Source organism: Enoplosus armatus, chromosome 9, assembly GCF_043641665.1.
Source record: "Enoplosus armatus isolate fEnoArm2 chromosome 9, fEnoArm2.hap1, whole genome shotgun sequence".
Classification (NCBI taxonomy): domain Eukaryota; kingdom Metazoa; phylum Chordata; class Actinopteri; order Centrarchiformes; family Enoplosidae; genus Enoplosus; species Enoplosus armatus.
This window is the reverse complement of record NC_092188.1, coordinates 18,942,661-18,957,266: the sequence shown is the minus strand read 5'-3', so window position 1 is coordinate 18,957,266 and position 14,606 is coordinate 18,942,661. Positions and strand designations below refer to the sequence as shown.

Genomic DNA, 14,606 nt, shown 5'->3' with positions numbered 1-14,606 from the left:
ACAGCTCCTAGATGCTTCTACTATTCAATTAAATTGTATTTATATAGCGCCAAATCACAACAAAAGTCATCTCATGACACTTAGAGCAGGTTTCTTTATAATATTACAGAGACCCAACAGTTCCCACCATGAGTGAGCACTATGGAGACAGTGGCAAGGGAAAAACCTCCTTTGAAGAGGCAGAAAGCTCCAGCAGAACCAGACTCCAGGTGGGCGGTCATCTGCTTTGACCGTTACTGCAGTTTTTATCATTTAGATTGTATTATTTAGGTATGTGGGTCAGATTAGAGGTATCATGTTCTGATTGGATATTTTGGGCAGCTTGTTTCAGGGTGTTCATGGTCTGTTTCTGCTCATGTCAACACAACATGCAATTTGGTTTATGTAAAGAGACGACAGATGCAGATCTGGTTGGACTCTGCTATGGCCAAGAAGTGTAACCTGTAAAAACAGACGAGGAGCTGTGTGCTTCTGCCTGGGTGTGCCTGTAACTGTCTGTAACTGCTTTTGGTCCTATGAGCATCCAGGTGTTGCCTGACATGAGCTGGCATGACAACCATCCCCATTCCTGTCACTCATTCTTTTCAGCTGTGCTCACCTGCTCTGAATCGCTCCTGGCCCTGGAAGGAAAACGGCCAAGTCATTAGATCATTTTTTGTTCTCTCATTATCAACAGACAGAAACACGCACGTGGTGCCTCACAGACGGACAGGAATATGTCAAATGTCACTAAATCACCTGTAAGATTTGCTACATTCACAGGTGGCCACACTTTATCCTCTGCCTTCACGCCCTGCATTCAATCCTAGAAGGTCACATCAACATATAATTGCATGACTTTTGCTCTCAGCTGTCATCTCTCATCACTTGTAAAGCCATCTCGCCCCAAGCGGGGGCGGGTCTACCACTTTCTCTGTGTTTCAACCGGTAGTTCTTTCACTCGTGTCAGAGAAACGCAGGGAACCGTCTCTCCCAGGCTCTGAGGGTCATGCACAGCTGGAACGCCGGCCTGCTTGTGCTCCAGCTAATTGAGAGACTTGCGTTCAAGTGCATCACCCATGGATGCCAGCAGCGTGTCCGTGCTGTGGTACAGGAGGTCAAAACCGCTGGGGATGGTGAGGCGGCGGGTTCAAGACCTCCGCATCCCTTCCTCCTCTTGTTATGACTTCATAGCCGGCGGACCCGCGTTGGACCTGAGCCACAACGAGAGCGCTCGGCTGGCGGCGGACTCCCTGCTCAGCCGCGGCTTGGTGGGATACCATGAGGTGCTCAACGCAGAGGGAGAAGTGGACTTTCTGTCAGAGCTGGAGAAGATTTACATCCTGGAAAATGGGCGGGACGGCAGAACAGCTTGTAAATGTTTGTTTTTGCACATTTTGTCCTGCTGTCTTGCAGTCTGTCGTGTTTGAAACGTACGCTTCATTGGATTAAAAAAAAGAAAACGATCGCTGGTTGTATTACTTGTTATTTATCATAGCTTCACACAGGGTTTTGTGCTGTACGCAGCTGATCCTGGGTCATCTGATGATGACGACGACAAAGAGTTAGAGAGCTTGTCTGCTGGCTCCCTGTCTGCCACACGATGTCCTTCAATGTCCACAGACAGTGACCCTACTGTGACAGGTTTGGACCTGAGCAGCCCAAAAGGTATGACAGGAGTAGGAAACCTTTATGGAATCATTTCCCCCAAAAAACTACTCTGATGCTAGTGCATAAGCACGATCTTTCTGGTGTTTTAACTCTTGATGTTTGAGATGTTAAAATCCTTTTGTGAGGCAGCCCAATGTACTTTTTCTGCAAATCAGTATTTGCTGCCATCTCTGATCATGTGTTTGTCCCTTCCAGATGTGAAGTGGACTCATCCTGTCCCGGATGAGTCCAGTGTTGAGGTTTATTTCCAGTCTGACAGCGGGGCAGCCAGCACGAAAGACCTGGTCAGAGGGTTCCTCAGAAAGGCTACAATGGTAGGTGTGTGTGTGTGTGTGTGTGTGGTGTGTGTGTGTGTGGAGCAGATTGTGCATTCCTTCATACATAAAAATGAACATGACATGCATGCCTGTACAAGTGTTGGTATTGGATCTTGCGTGTGTGTGGGTAGGCCCTGGCCATAGTGATGGACAGCTTCAGTGATGTAGAGCTGCTGTGTGATCTTCTGGAGGCGAGCAGGAAGAGGAACGTTTCTGTTCACCTGCTGCTGGATCACCTCAACCTGAACCTGTTCATCAGCATGTGGCAGGACCTCAAACTCATCAGCAAAGACTTCCCCGTGAGTCTGTTTATCTTCCTCCTTCCATCCTCCTGCTTGTCGGAGCCTGGCTGCATTCTTCTTTTTTTTTTTTTTTTTACCAAAACTTGGTCTTGTGAAATAATCAGACTGCATTAAAATAGTTGGACATGTATTTTGCAGTCTGAAAACCTGTGGATACTTTGAGGAGCCCTGGTCTATAAATATTGTACTTCAACTTTTATAATACAATAATCAAACCAAATTTCCCTTTGCATCCAAGCACTGCATCACATTTAGTCATCCTGTCCCTTTACAAACCCAGACAGCCAACACTAGACTCGCTCTGCACATGGAAAGCACCAGACTGGACGTGAGTGCCACACTGCTGTCTTCCTGGTCTCGTTAGACGTCTTTTGCTCTGTTTCACAAACGGACCTTTGATCTTCATCATGACCCGCAGCTAGAGAGAGGAAAAGCAGGAGGCTGTTTGAGAACAGTGCTGCTGAACACTGATGCATGTAGCCAGAATGACTGAAGGCATTCAGCTGGACCTTAATGTGTGCTGATTACAAGCAAAAGTGAAAAGTAAATGTTTTTCGATCATAGTTTGGGATCCAAATGTGTCGGAGGACAATTTTATTTTAAATAAGTGATTTTATTGGACTTCAGCTGTTGTGATGCATGTGATAAACATTTGTCTATTAAATTACAGTGTAGTTCAATACCATCATGGTGATGCTCCATATTTAAAATTTTTTAATTTGCGGCTGTAGTCACCAGCTATTTCTGCAAACATCTATAGTTTGTTTAGTGCAAAATAACTACATTTATTTATATACTACTGTGTGTGTGTGTGTGTGTGTGTGTAGAAACTGTCAGTACGCAGTGTGGATGGACAGACCTATTGTGCCAAAACAGGCAGGAAGCTGACTGGTCAGATTGCTGAGAGTTTTATCATCACTGACTGGACTGAGGTGCTGACTGGCTCATACAGGTACACACACACACACACACACACACACACACACACACGCAAACATATGCTGGACACACGATCTTGTTATATGTATGTTTGTGGTCCTCTAATGTATTTGCATGTCTAGTCTGTGTCCACTTTATCTTTGTCTCAGTTTTCAGCTCTAGCATTAATGCTCTTCATTAATGTATGTGTGTGTGTGTGTGTTTGTGTTGTCTCCTCAGTTTCTCCTGGCTGTCCTGGCAGGTCCATCGTAGTCTTGCTGTTCTTTTAAAGGGCAGCGCAGCCAAACCTTTCCATCAGGAATTCCACAGGCTGTACTCCAGCTCCACAGCAGTCCCCGGCTTTGTCACTTATATCACCGTGCCTCGCTCTCTCCGTCTTTACGGCCCATTACACGCAGCTCAAAACGATCACACTCATGTCAGTAAGTCAAAATCAAGCCAGATCAAAACAATGTGCCACAGGGCTTGGGATGAAGATGCTCAAAACACTCAGGAAAACACAAAAATACCGGTTTTATCCAATCCACAGAGCGCAGAACCGGAATGCAGCAAAGGTAGTACCCAGCCTCTACACAGAGCAGGCACCGGTACACAGATGCATGGAAAACCTCCACAACTGTACCCAAAACCTCTGGCTCAACCAGAACCACTGCAAACTGTATCTGTGGCAAAGCCTAAGCATACAGTGGGAGCTGTCCGCACCCAGTGTGATGCACAAACTAATGTGGAACCTCTGGAGAAGAATCAAAACCAGATCCAGAGTCACTCAAACCCCCTCAGTCAGGCCCCTGTCTCATACGTTCAGTCTCAGCTTACCAGCCTTACCATCAGCACTACAGCTGTTCAAGAGCCCAACCCTCTACACACTGCTTCCCCCGCACACGGACAGCACAGGACTGCTTGTTATGAATCGCCTTTCAAGACTAATTCAAACCTCAAGCACCATAATGTGGGTATTGAGGGTCTTTTCTTTCAGCAGAGGAATAGAGACAGCTTGACAAAGCCTTCGGGGGTTGCTGCAGGTCTAAACACACAAAGACGACAATGGAACTGCTCACTGAACTTTAAAGCAAAGCTGGACGTTCTATCTGAGGATCCCAAAGTCCCGTCCCCTTCCACGTCACAGCAAAAACAAGCAAAGACAGGCCTGCGGTTCCCTCTAGCCCATCCAAGAGGACACACATCAGGACTACAAATGAAAGTGTCCTCTCTAGGAGCCAGGGGCCGAGATCAGCCCCAGAGGCACCACCAACCCCCCCTCCAGCCACGCCCAACCACAGAGGCTCCAGGTTCAAAGCCACCGTCCACAGCCATGGGAACTCGTAAACCTCCGCTCCAGCCGGACTCCAAGCTGTTCTCACCAGGTACAGGGCCCAGACTACATCAACAACCCCACACCCCCCAGCAGGTGAAGCCCCCTCCAAGACTGAACTGGACGCCCCAGAGTCAAACTGCAAGACACCGACCTGTGGCTCGCCACAGCTCCTTCAACACCACCCACGGGTTGGGACAGAATACAGGAGCACAGGTGGGCTGGAGGACGTTTCACAGCAGCATGAATACATCTTTAGGAAGGAGCAAGAGCCTGACTGACAGACACTCGGCATGCTTCAAAGGAGCAGGTCTTAACCCAGATATAACCAGGACCTGACAGAAATACATATGGGATTATTCGCCCACACACAGGAGATACAACCATACAGGTGTGTATTCATCTGTTCATGTGAAATTATACAGTATATCCTATACATCTGTGTAAAGCTTATGAAATGCTATTAAACTAGTGTATTGTTATTCCTACAAATTATGAATTAAGACAGACGTGTGAACATCAACCTTTTGTGTTTTGTGTGTAGCATTTAAAAACAAAACATGTACATTATACTCTTAAAAACAAAATGTTGATTTAATTTTACCGAACAATCAAGGCTTAACAAATGTTTTTAAAAGGCTTTAAAAGGGAGAGGCTGTAGAATTGTATTATAAAATGTCATTTAGATTGCAGAATATTTCAGGCAACTTCGTAGTCTTCCTTTGTCAAAGACCCTGCACCCCCACACAGTTGTTTTCAGTTATCAGCTGATTACAACAGAACCAACAGGGTGCAGGTGACGTCTGTACACACAGCACTGAAGGTCTGATCAGGCAGTATGTGAAAACACCTGTGTAGGTGTGCCATGTGTGAAGGCTCTTACTATCCATGCAAAATAAGAATAAAGTCGCTCCTCACCAACTGTTCCTTAAGTGTTAATTCTTTCTATTTCAATGGAAGAAGTCTTGTTTTATTATTTTGCTATAAAAACCTGAAATAACCACCTGTATATCTTTCTGTTACAGAGGAAAGTTTATTGTGAACTACTGAGTGGTGAAAAAATGGATGCCGGCAGACATTTCGACTTGTCATAGCAGGAGCTCAGGTGAAGCTAATAATATTAGCGATGGCTCTGCTGAATTTAAGTGTTATAATGCTAGCATGCACACCAGCAAGGCGCTGGGACAGGCACACCTGCGGGTCCAATTATACCCATGTTGTTCCTGCTATGACATGTCAAAATGTCTACTAGCCTGTCATTTAGGTCACTTCAGCACAAAATGTTTGAGAATATTTCAGAAAAAAACAAACTCAAAATGTAATGGTTTTATTAAAATTGTTAAAAATGTTAAGGCAGAATTTTCATTTCAGGCAAAACATTTAAACTATTTAAAATGTCTCACGCTGTTTCCTGTCTCAACACAGAACAGAAAGTCATAAATCACATAACACTCAGTATGAAGTGGATGAAACATGTCTGATACTGTAGGATCAACTACGACTACGGTCACTGTGCTTGAATTAGGTGAAGAGGCTAACATGACAGTCTGGTACATTCTAAGAGTGTGATTTGTACTTTTGAATATTGTGCTTTGTTTTTGGTATTTGTGAGATTGTCAGCAGCAAAAGTTAGCATTTGACCTGTATTTTATGACTTGTGTGTTTCCACATGTATGGGGACTTGTTGTGATATTAATAAGGCCCAGCAGACCAGTCCACTTCTGTTTTAGGAGCTGGATCTGGCTTTCAGTTCATCCAGTCTGTTTCTTTTGTCTTCAGCATGTTCTTCATTCCCTTCCTGTCTGCCAACCTCTCTGTGAACAGGCATCACTGGAACATCAGGACTTTGTGTCTGTCTGCGTCTGATGTTGAAGGCCATCGCTCTCTAGCACTCCAGTCAGTAAGATCTTTTTCCACCAGCGGTCCCTGAAGCTCTGCACACACACACTGGCCAGACTCTCCCCGTCCTGGTAGTCCTCCCTCATCTTCTCCGGGATCAGGTCCTCTGACATCACCTGGGAGATCACACAGAGAAACTGTGTTAAAACAAACAAACAAACTGAAACTGCCTGAAATTCAGGCCTGGTCACAGCATATATACACAAAACCAGGAGTGTGTCCTCACCTCAGTGAGAGCCTGCAGGGTTGTTTCTTTGGGATTCAGCCGCTGTAACGCCTCATCTGCTGTCTGTAGGGTGCTTTCACTGCGCTGCAACACAAAGGATGACTGCTGCTGCCGAAGGATTCTCAACAGGAGTCTGACAGAACAGACAAGGAGACATTCAGACACTAATTTACATTTAAGCTCTTCACAAATACTCAAATCCAAAATGTTTTGTTTCATTAATTGTAAGAAATATTGTTAGATTACAATCACTATGTTGTACCTCGTCCTGATCAAACAGGTGCAAGCTTTCAGCCAGATTCTCTCCTCATCGAGCTCTGCTGCCTCCTCCTGTTGTTCTGATTCACACCTCTGTGGAGAACAGGGTCCTAGTAAAGGTACAGCAGACCACATCAGACCATGAGGACAAATCATCTCATTTTCATCTACGTGTTTGTCAACTTTCTTAAAAAAAAAAAGCAAGAGCGTTCATTCACCACAATTCAAAACAATCAACAATTTATCTTTATAACTGACTTTTAAGAAATTATATGGTCGTTAAATGAGGCAGGACAGGAAGTCCATCCTACCCGAGGTTCTGCCGCTCTCCAGCAGCTGCAGACACGTCTGTCCCAGGTTGTACCAGTGCCAGGGGTTGAAGGGCAGCAGGCTACACAGCTGCTGCAGAAACGACATATTTGAGCCCACGCCTCCAAAATGCTGGTAGATGCTGACCTTTAGTAAAAGATATATTTCAATTCAATAATAATCTTGACATGACATTTCCATAGCATGATTTGGAACCAATAAAAGGGGTTAAAATGTGTTTGTATCTGTGTGTGTGTGTGTGTTCTGGTTAATGCCGACCTTGAGCAGCAGGAGGCTGGTCAGGTGACTGGTGTTGGAGGCTTCTTTGCTCTGGAGAAAGATCACATATACAACTGAGATCAGAACCGAGTTCTTACTGTCATTTTAGTCAAATAAGACAGTGGTTCACAACCTGAGGGGTCCCCAGAGCTCCACAGGAGGTCGCAAAGCCCCTCTTAAGGGTGGTTTTAAGGATGTCTATAAACATCGCCTTTAAGTATGCCAACAGTCCAAACGGGCCCCGCTCGGGTCCCATTGTACGCTCCTCAGTTTCAACATCAGGTGAGGGAGAGGCCCGAGTGCCCCCCACAATCAGAGAGCAGGTGGGTTTTTTTTTACAGTAATTTTGATAATGAAATCCTGCTCTCTGCCACAATGAGTAACAAGGAGGAGTCAAATACCCTGGACACCTCCCGCAACTAAATTAAAGGGTTACTTTAGAAGTTTATATCTTTATTTACTTATTATAAAGCCAGGCTGCTTGGACTATTATTTAGGTTAATTGTACAGTTAATTGTTCTGTGCTGTTTTATATACAATGAAATATACATAAAGATATTTCCAAAGAAGTAGGCTACGCCCCCCCCCCCCTTTTGTAACTGAAGAATAAGAAAAAGGTTGGAAACCACTGTACTAAGAGATGCAGCTTGCTCCTTCAGATAGGTCATCTATCACAGAGGACATTTCATCAACTAGCTTTATTTATGTTATTATTTCATACGTGAAATAAATAAAAATAATGAGCTACATTGGTGAGCAATTTAAACCAGAGGACCGTCGAAGAGCAAATGTGGACTCTGGTACCTTTGTATATTCAAAAGATTCCTGCTGGACAGCAGACTTTTAATATTGGAGCATCCTACACATAAAAGCATCAACACATTCATCTTTACTAGGTGCTAGAGTGGAGTACGTCAAAATGTTATTATATACTTATCATATTCTGTACTCACAGTATTTTATGACAGTAAGAGCAAACATAAATGTTATTTAAATGAACAAAATAGCAAACAGTGTTGTTATTTTGGACTTTTTTCTGTAACACCAAGTGATATCTAAAGGATTTCACAATGCCAGCAGGTCACTCCAGTTGTATGGGTGTATGAGTCACTTGTATGGGACACTGTTCTGCGTGGAAAGTCTTTCAGGAAAAGATGAAGAAGAATTACCAGTAAGTTAGCCAAGTCTAGCGCCCTGTCCCTCTGTCCCAGTTTGGTGCAGCATCGGGCCATTCCCTCCAGCACATCTCTTCTGATGGTCAGGTTGTTGTCAGCGATCCACTCCAGGCAGCTGCTGTATGCATCCAAGGCTTTCTACACCCACCACACCATGAGAACAGGAACAAGGCAACAGCTGGATGTGTTAAGAGTTTCAGTGTGATATAGCGAAATGTGTTTTCAGAAGTCATTTTCATGTTGTGTGGAAATTATTCTGGGTAACACACTGTTAATTGTAGGTATATATTAATGTTGTGCTCTTTTGGATACATGGCAAACATTTAATTACTTAACTTTTGTTGTTAATGCATATAAACCTGTATGTTGGTATCACAACAGCAGATCAACAGAAACATTCAAATACTGTCCCATAACAGTCCTCACAGACAAGCTGGCTATTCAAATGTACATTTCTAAATGTACAATGAGCTGACAGCTTCCACTTCTTTTACTGTAACTTGTCACCAGCGTCACTGGTGGTTTGTCAGCATTACTGAACAATGGTCGTTCACACATATTCGAAGATCGAGATGATTGACTGTTTGATTACCTGATAGTTCCCCTGTCTCACAGCCAAGTCACCTCTAAATTTATAGACTTTCTGCTTCTCCAAACAGTCATCGGTATCAAGAGCAGAACTCTCACAGAACCACTGCAGAGGAGAAAAGATGACAGCAATCAAAACACTTCATGGAGCCATTTCAGTCACTGGTGGAGACTTTCCTTTTTGTTTTTTTGACTGTACTCTTCGTGCACAGTTCATTATTAACACATATAGTGCCACGTATATAATGTGATGCAATATTAAAACCTTTCACTGAATCCAGAGACAAAGATGTTACATATCCACAGGCAGTGTTTCTCCACATGTAAAGGTCATGTACAGTATTTAGATACAATAACATGGGAGACACTGGATTTTTTAGTTACTTTATCTTACAGCTAAATACACCTACTGTTCATGCTTCAGTTCTACGCAGCACACCTTGTTCGTGTAACATGCTATCTATAGTTATCTTTATGTGATTGAAACTTGTATTTTTTCCTCTTCGCGTGTCCCATATTGGATCTAACGTATGATTTTTGTTTTTGTTTCCTTCCTTCCTCTTCTCCTATGTAAATATTTAGATTTAGTGTGAACATTATAAGTCCAATCAACCTTAGCCAACGTTAGCTAGCTGGCAGCGTCTTTGGTGTTTACATCTTTTCCCGTCTCACTTCATCCATATAACACTGCAGCATATGCAGCTGTGTGTAATGTTAGCCAGTGACGTTGGTACTGGACTCGGACTCTCACCTCTGGTTCACACAGTTTGGCGTTGTAAGACGACAGAGCCACCGACACTCGGTCTCTCGCCTCCGAAAACACCGAGTCGTCAAACGTGCTTCCTAATATCTCCATCCGGACCCCAGAATTACGACTAATTCCCACTTTCAACAGGTAAGTGTCTCCAAAAAGAGACAGCTAACTGCAGTTCATGTACTGTTTGTTTACACACTCGTGGCTACGCAGTCCTTAAATGTAAAGTGCACGATTAATACACTGTCCAGGGTTAATGGTTCCGGGCAGAAAGGTTCCGGCCGATGGTGAAAATGGGTGACGCATGCAGCACACATCAACATAAAGAGAATAAATTGCTCAAACACACCTCAACTTTTATTTAGATTTGATATTGACATCGGAAAAACAACTATTGTGAAAGGCACGTTTGCCTCTCCATAGTGTCCCCCCTTAAAGAGTTAACCCATACATGAATATAAGCAGTACTTTCATATATTTCCTGTACATTCAGAGGAAATAACATATGCAGCAAACGCCATTCAATCAAAAATACATATGAAAGGCTGCAAATGCAAATGTATTATATCAGCAAAGGGAAACAAAATAAATGTGGCCACGTAAAATGTATTTAACAAATATTTCTCATGTATTCATGAATTATATTTTTTCATAGCAGAAAACAACAATAAATGGACAGCCCCCTCAAATGCCAAGTTCCCACTTTAAACAAAAGAATAAAACATTTTCTTAATATCCCTTAATAACACATTACAAAAATGTCACAAATGTAGAGTGCATGCATGGCCTAAAATACGGTGAAAACAACAAATGATGTAAACTGGTCAAAAGCAATTAACATCTGTTTAGTTGTACGCCTTGTTTACTCTTCAGGTGAGAGTGGAAATGCTCTCTGATTCATTCCATCACTTTTATCTGGAAAGCTGCTGCAGTGGGCCTGAAGTCCTCTCCTAAGACAAAAATTAGAGAAGAATTTGTCACAACACAACAATGCCACCACAGTCACTCACCCAAATGAAAGAAAGAGCTGTGAAAACATTTTCTCTTACTTTGCACACACTTGCTCGACCACAGATGTTCCTCTTGTGTCTCCATGGCACCACTCATGTCACACTCTTCTGATTTATTCTAAAAGTAACATGAAGGTATCCCATGCTGTAGGTGGTGTCGTTGCTCTCACAAGAGTTCCCAATGTGGATTTGAGCTCCGCTTATATCAATATCATGATGCTGTTTGTTGAAGATTCTGACAGCATGTCAATTCTCCACCAGGAATTCTGCAGTTTCGTGCGCATACTCCGTCTCATTCCCATCAATGGCTCTTTCTGAAGGGTGGCTGACACCCACTGTGGAGAGTGATGACTGAGATGTTGTCCCGTCCAGTGATAAGTTGTTAACCGTATATGAAAACTGAAAAAAAGTAGAATAATTAACTTAAATTCATGCCCATAAATATTTAGCACAGAAATATTATTTTACTTTTTTGACTTGACTTGAGAGAAATTAAACTGATGAGTGTAAAGAAACACATTTGGTCCTACCTGTGCCACGAAAGTGTGCACTTCCTGTGAAATGTGAAACGCCAGAGGATTGTATAAGAATTCCTGTTCCCATTTCAAATTTTTTGATTTTAGTTACTGGCAGCTATGATGTTATTGCTTTGTAATACAGCAGTAAGCACACAATCCTTCCAATCATCCTTCAGTACTTAATGTAGAGGAATTTACAGTTAATTTTATCCATGACTCACATTTTTGTCGATCGGTCCTAAATCTCATTGTGTGAATCAATCATTTAAAAGATCACTGACATGCAAGAGATGAGCAATAGACTCCACAGCATCTTTACTGTGTAGGAGAAAAATATGGCAACACCGGTTGAGTCCGGGACAAACTCAATGTTCTACACAGGTGAGAAATGTAGGAGTAATAAAGCTTTCAATGTCTTTTAAATTGCATAAATGTCTCTACATCTAAGAATGGAAGAAACTACAATTTAGGTTGTACGAACCTCACTCTTTTCATTGGCCTCTTTCTCTCTCCACAATGATTTTTATTATTTTCATATACAAATCGATTCCAAATTTAACCCCTGCTTCTGGGTAAAGTTTTGGTAAATGTTTGCTGCTTATGAATTTGGATATAATTTAGATATCAGTTCCATGTTACATGTCAACAAATGGACTTTTGATGGGGTGTAAGGAAAAAAAACAAAACATCTATGTATTGTCACTGGTGGTTTAGTTAAAACACTGTTAATACTATTAACAGTGCCGATAACTTAATATGTGTCAGGACGTGTGTTGCAAAGTGTCCCACCAAAACAATCATTCATCAAATAACTAATAAGTAGCTACGGGGATGAATAGTTAAACCTCAAAAGTAACAAATGGTGAGCAGGGTTCAGGTTTTGATGGGACACTATGCACTTTCCGCACTGCATCTGCATTTAGTCCAGACTGCTTCATACCAAATGTATTCAACGCAAAACATGCAAAATGTTGCTCACAAGTGCACATCTTTTGATCAAAATTTATTGGGTTTTGTCCTCAAACAAGTATAAAATATAAATCTTTTCTAAATCAAGCTAGAAATCAAGCCAGAGCCTCAACAACAGCTGCAATTTTAAATTAACATTGCACAAATCGTCTGCCTCACAGCTGGTAGCTACAAGCTGATGAATGCAGCAAAAGGAATTCTTAGTCTTCTAAAGCAAGCCTGCGGAGGCGATCGCACATACACACCGTGTTTAATCAAAGTTTGTGACAGATACTCTCACTTTTTAACACATTTCAGATGTACAGGCAGAGTGTAGACATAACTTAGTGTAGATGTAAATGTCAGTTCCGTAGACACAGAACAACAATTTGGACTGTTTTGTCGAGGAGTGTTAGGTCATGAACGTTGTAGGCGGAAACATCATCCTTGCCTGCATCCACTGTCCAACAACCTCAAGTAAGTCAGTTTCATTCCCAGAATCCCCTCTAGTCGGGGTGTACTGAGTAAGGCGTATCAGTCCATGGTGGATTTTTACAAGACTGAGATCACAGCTTATTTTTAAAAAAAATAGGGTCTACAGGACCAAATGTCAGTTAAAGTCTGGGGCGACATTTTAAAATGGCACAGTAAATATTGTGTTGTGTCTTTAAATGAACACTTACCCATTTATTAAGGTAGAGTATACAGTTAGATCATTGTATTCTTCCCACAGTCTCTGTGTCTACAGAACCAACAGTAACGTAACATAAGAGCTGAGAGATCACCGTCATCATTCAGTAAAACAGGTCTGCAAATATGAGTTGTATTGAAGCTGTATGCCAAAAGCAAAGCACGCTCTTTAGAAGCAATAACTTGGGTAAAAACTGTCAACAGATAAAAATTAAATCAGAAAAAAACAGAAGGTGAAAATTCCACTGTAAATGAGTTTAAAAAAATCCATTTATACGTACAGTATATTACAATTCTGACAAGGTGTTTTGTTTTTATTTTTTTGCCAAAAAAGCTGGCTGCTGTATAGTCAAAACATTTGAATCTCTGATTGCTGTAAGAAACATTCAACCAACTACCTGTCTAAGTACAGAAAACAAGTGAGGACTATAGAAGAAGAACAGCAAAGGATACAGATATGACATATGTGCACAATAGGACAGCAGGTAAACTACTCAGATCACAATGTTAGCTCTTAGCTCTACTGCACAAGGTTAACTGGGATACATGATGACAGTTTGGATATAAAATCACAACTCAGGGAGCAGACACGGCACCTCGGCAACCTGGGGAAACTATTTAAATACATGATTCAAATTTCAACATGAATGGCCTTTTCATTTTAGATATTTAGACATTTATTTTGTAGTAGAGCCAGGCTGGTTCTGTTTATACATTAACACTCTTTAAGATTCACCTAATACGGTCCTATTATTCACTGTTAACATGAATGAATTCTGTTACTGTAGCAGCTTCAGAAATTCATTAAAGGGGTACTCCAGCAATTTAGTTGACCATTCCATAAAGATGGGGGACTCATAAGACAGATTCAAAATGGGTCAAACTCCAAAAACATGGGATCCTACATAATAATAATAATAATAATAATAAATAAAGCACTTTTCCAAAGTTACAAAGTGCTTCACAAGACAAAATACATATCCTATAATGCAACAGATTTGTGTCTTTCATTAGATTCTCCCTACCTTATAGATGCCCACCTTTTTCAAACCCCACACCTCCAGTTTAGGCTAGTAGTACTCATCAATGACTAGTAAACTTAATTAATCGATGGAGTGCCCCTTTAAGCTAACTATGTTGCTCATAAGAAAGAAAATTCTGTTACATTTAATGTAACTTTAGAAAACAGCTTAGTTGTCGAGCCTCAAATTTGGACACATTATTGGCAAGCAAAATACGTTCCCAGTGCTATTCCTTCAACTGAGTGCGTGTCTTTTCTATTGAGTTCTGTTTCTATATTTTTGCAACCAAAGTACCAAAAAGCCACTTGGGCAACACCGGTTGAACTCTAAAACTGATTCTATTTCAAAAACACTACTCTATTGTATGAATCTGTCTTGTTAACAATCCACTGATGTCTGGAAAGAGTTGT

General features: G+C 41.8%; 1 protein-coding gene across 1 annotated transcript; it reads right to left on the bottom strand.

The window, feature by feature from the left end:
- Positions 1-5,729: 5,729 nt before the first annotated feature.
- c9h8orf76 (chromosome 9 C8orf76 homolog) lies at positions 5,730-10,110 on the bottom strand. Its single transcript, XM_070912490.1, has 8 exons — positions 10,006-10,110; positions 9,259-9,360; positions 8,661-8,804; positions 7,492-7,542; positions 7,215-7,359; positions 6,908-7,013; positions 6,646-6,778; positions 5,730-6,535 (listed from the first exon to the last, which is right to left on the bottom strand). Exons 1-8 carry the CDS (start codon positions 10,108-10,110, stop codon positions 6,359-6,361), a joined length of 963 nt encoding a protein of 320 aa, XP_070768591.1. The 3' UTR covers positions 5,730-6,358.
- Positions 10,111-14,606: the final 4,496 nt, after the last annotated feature.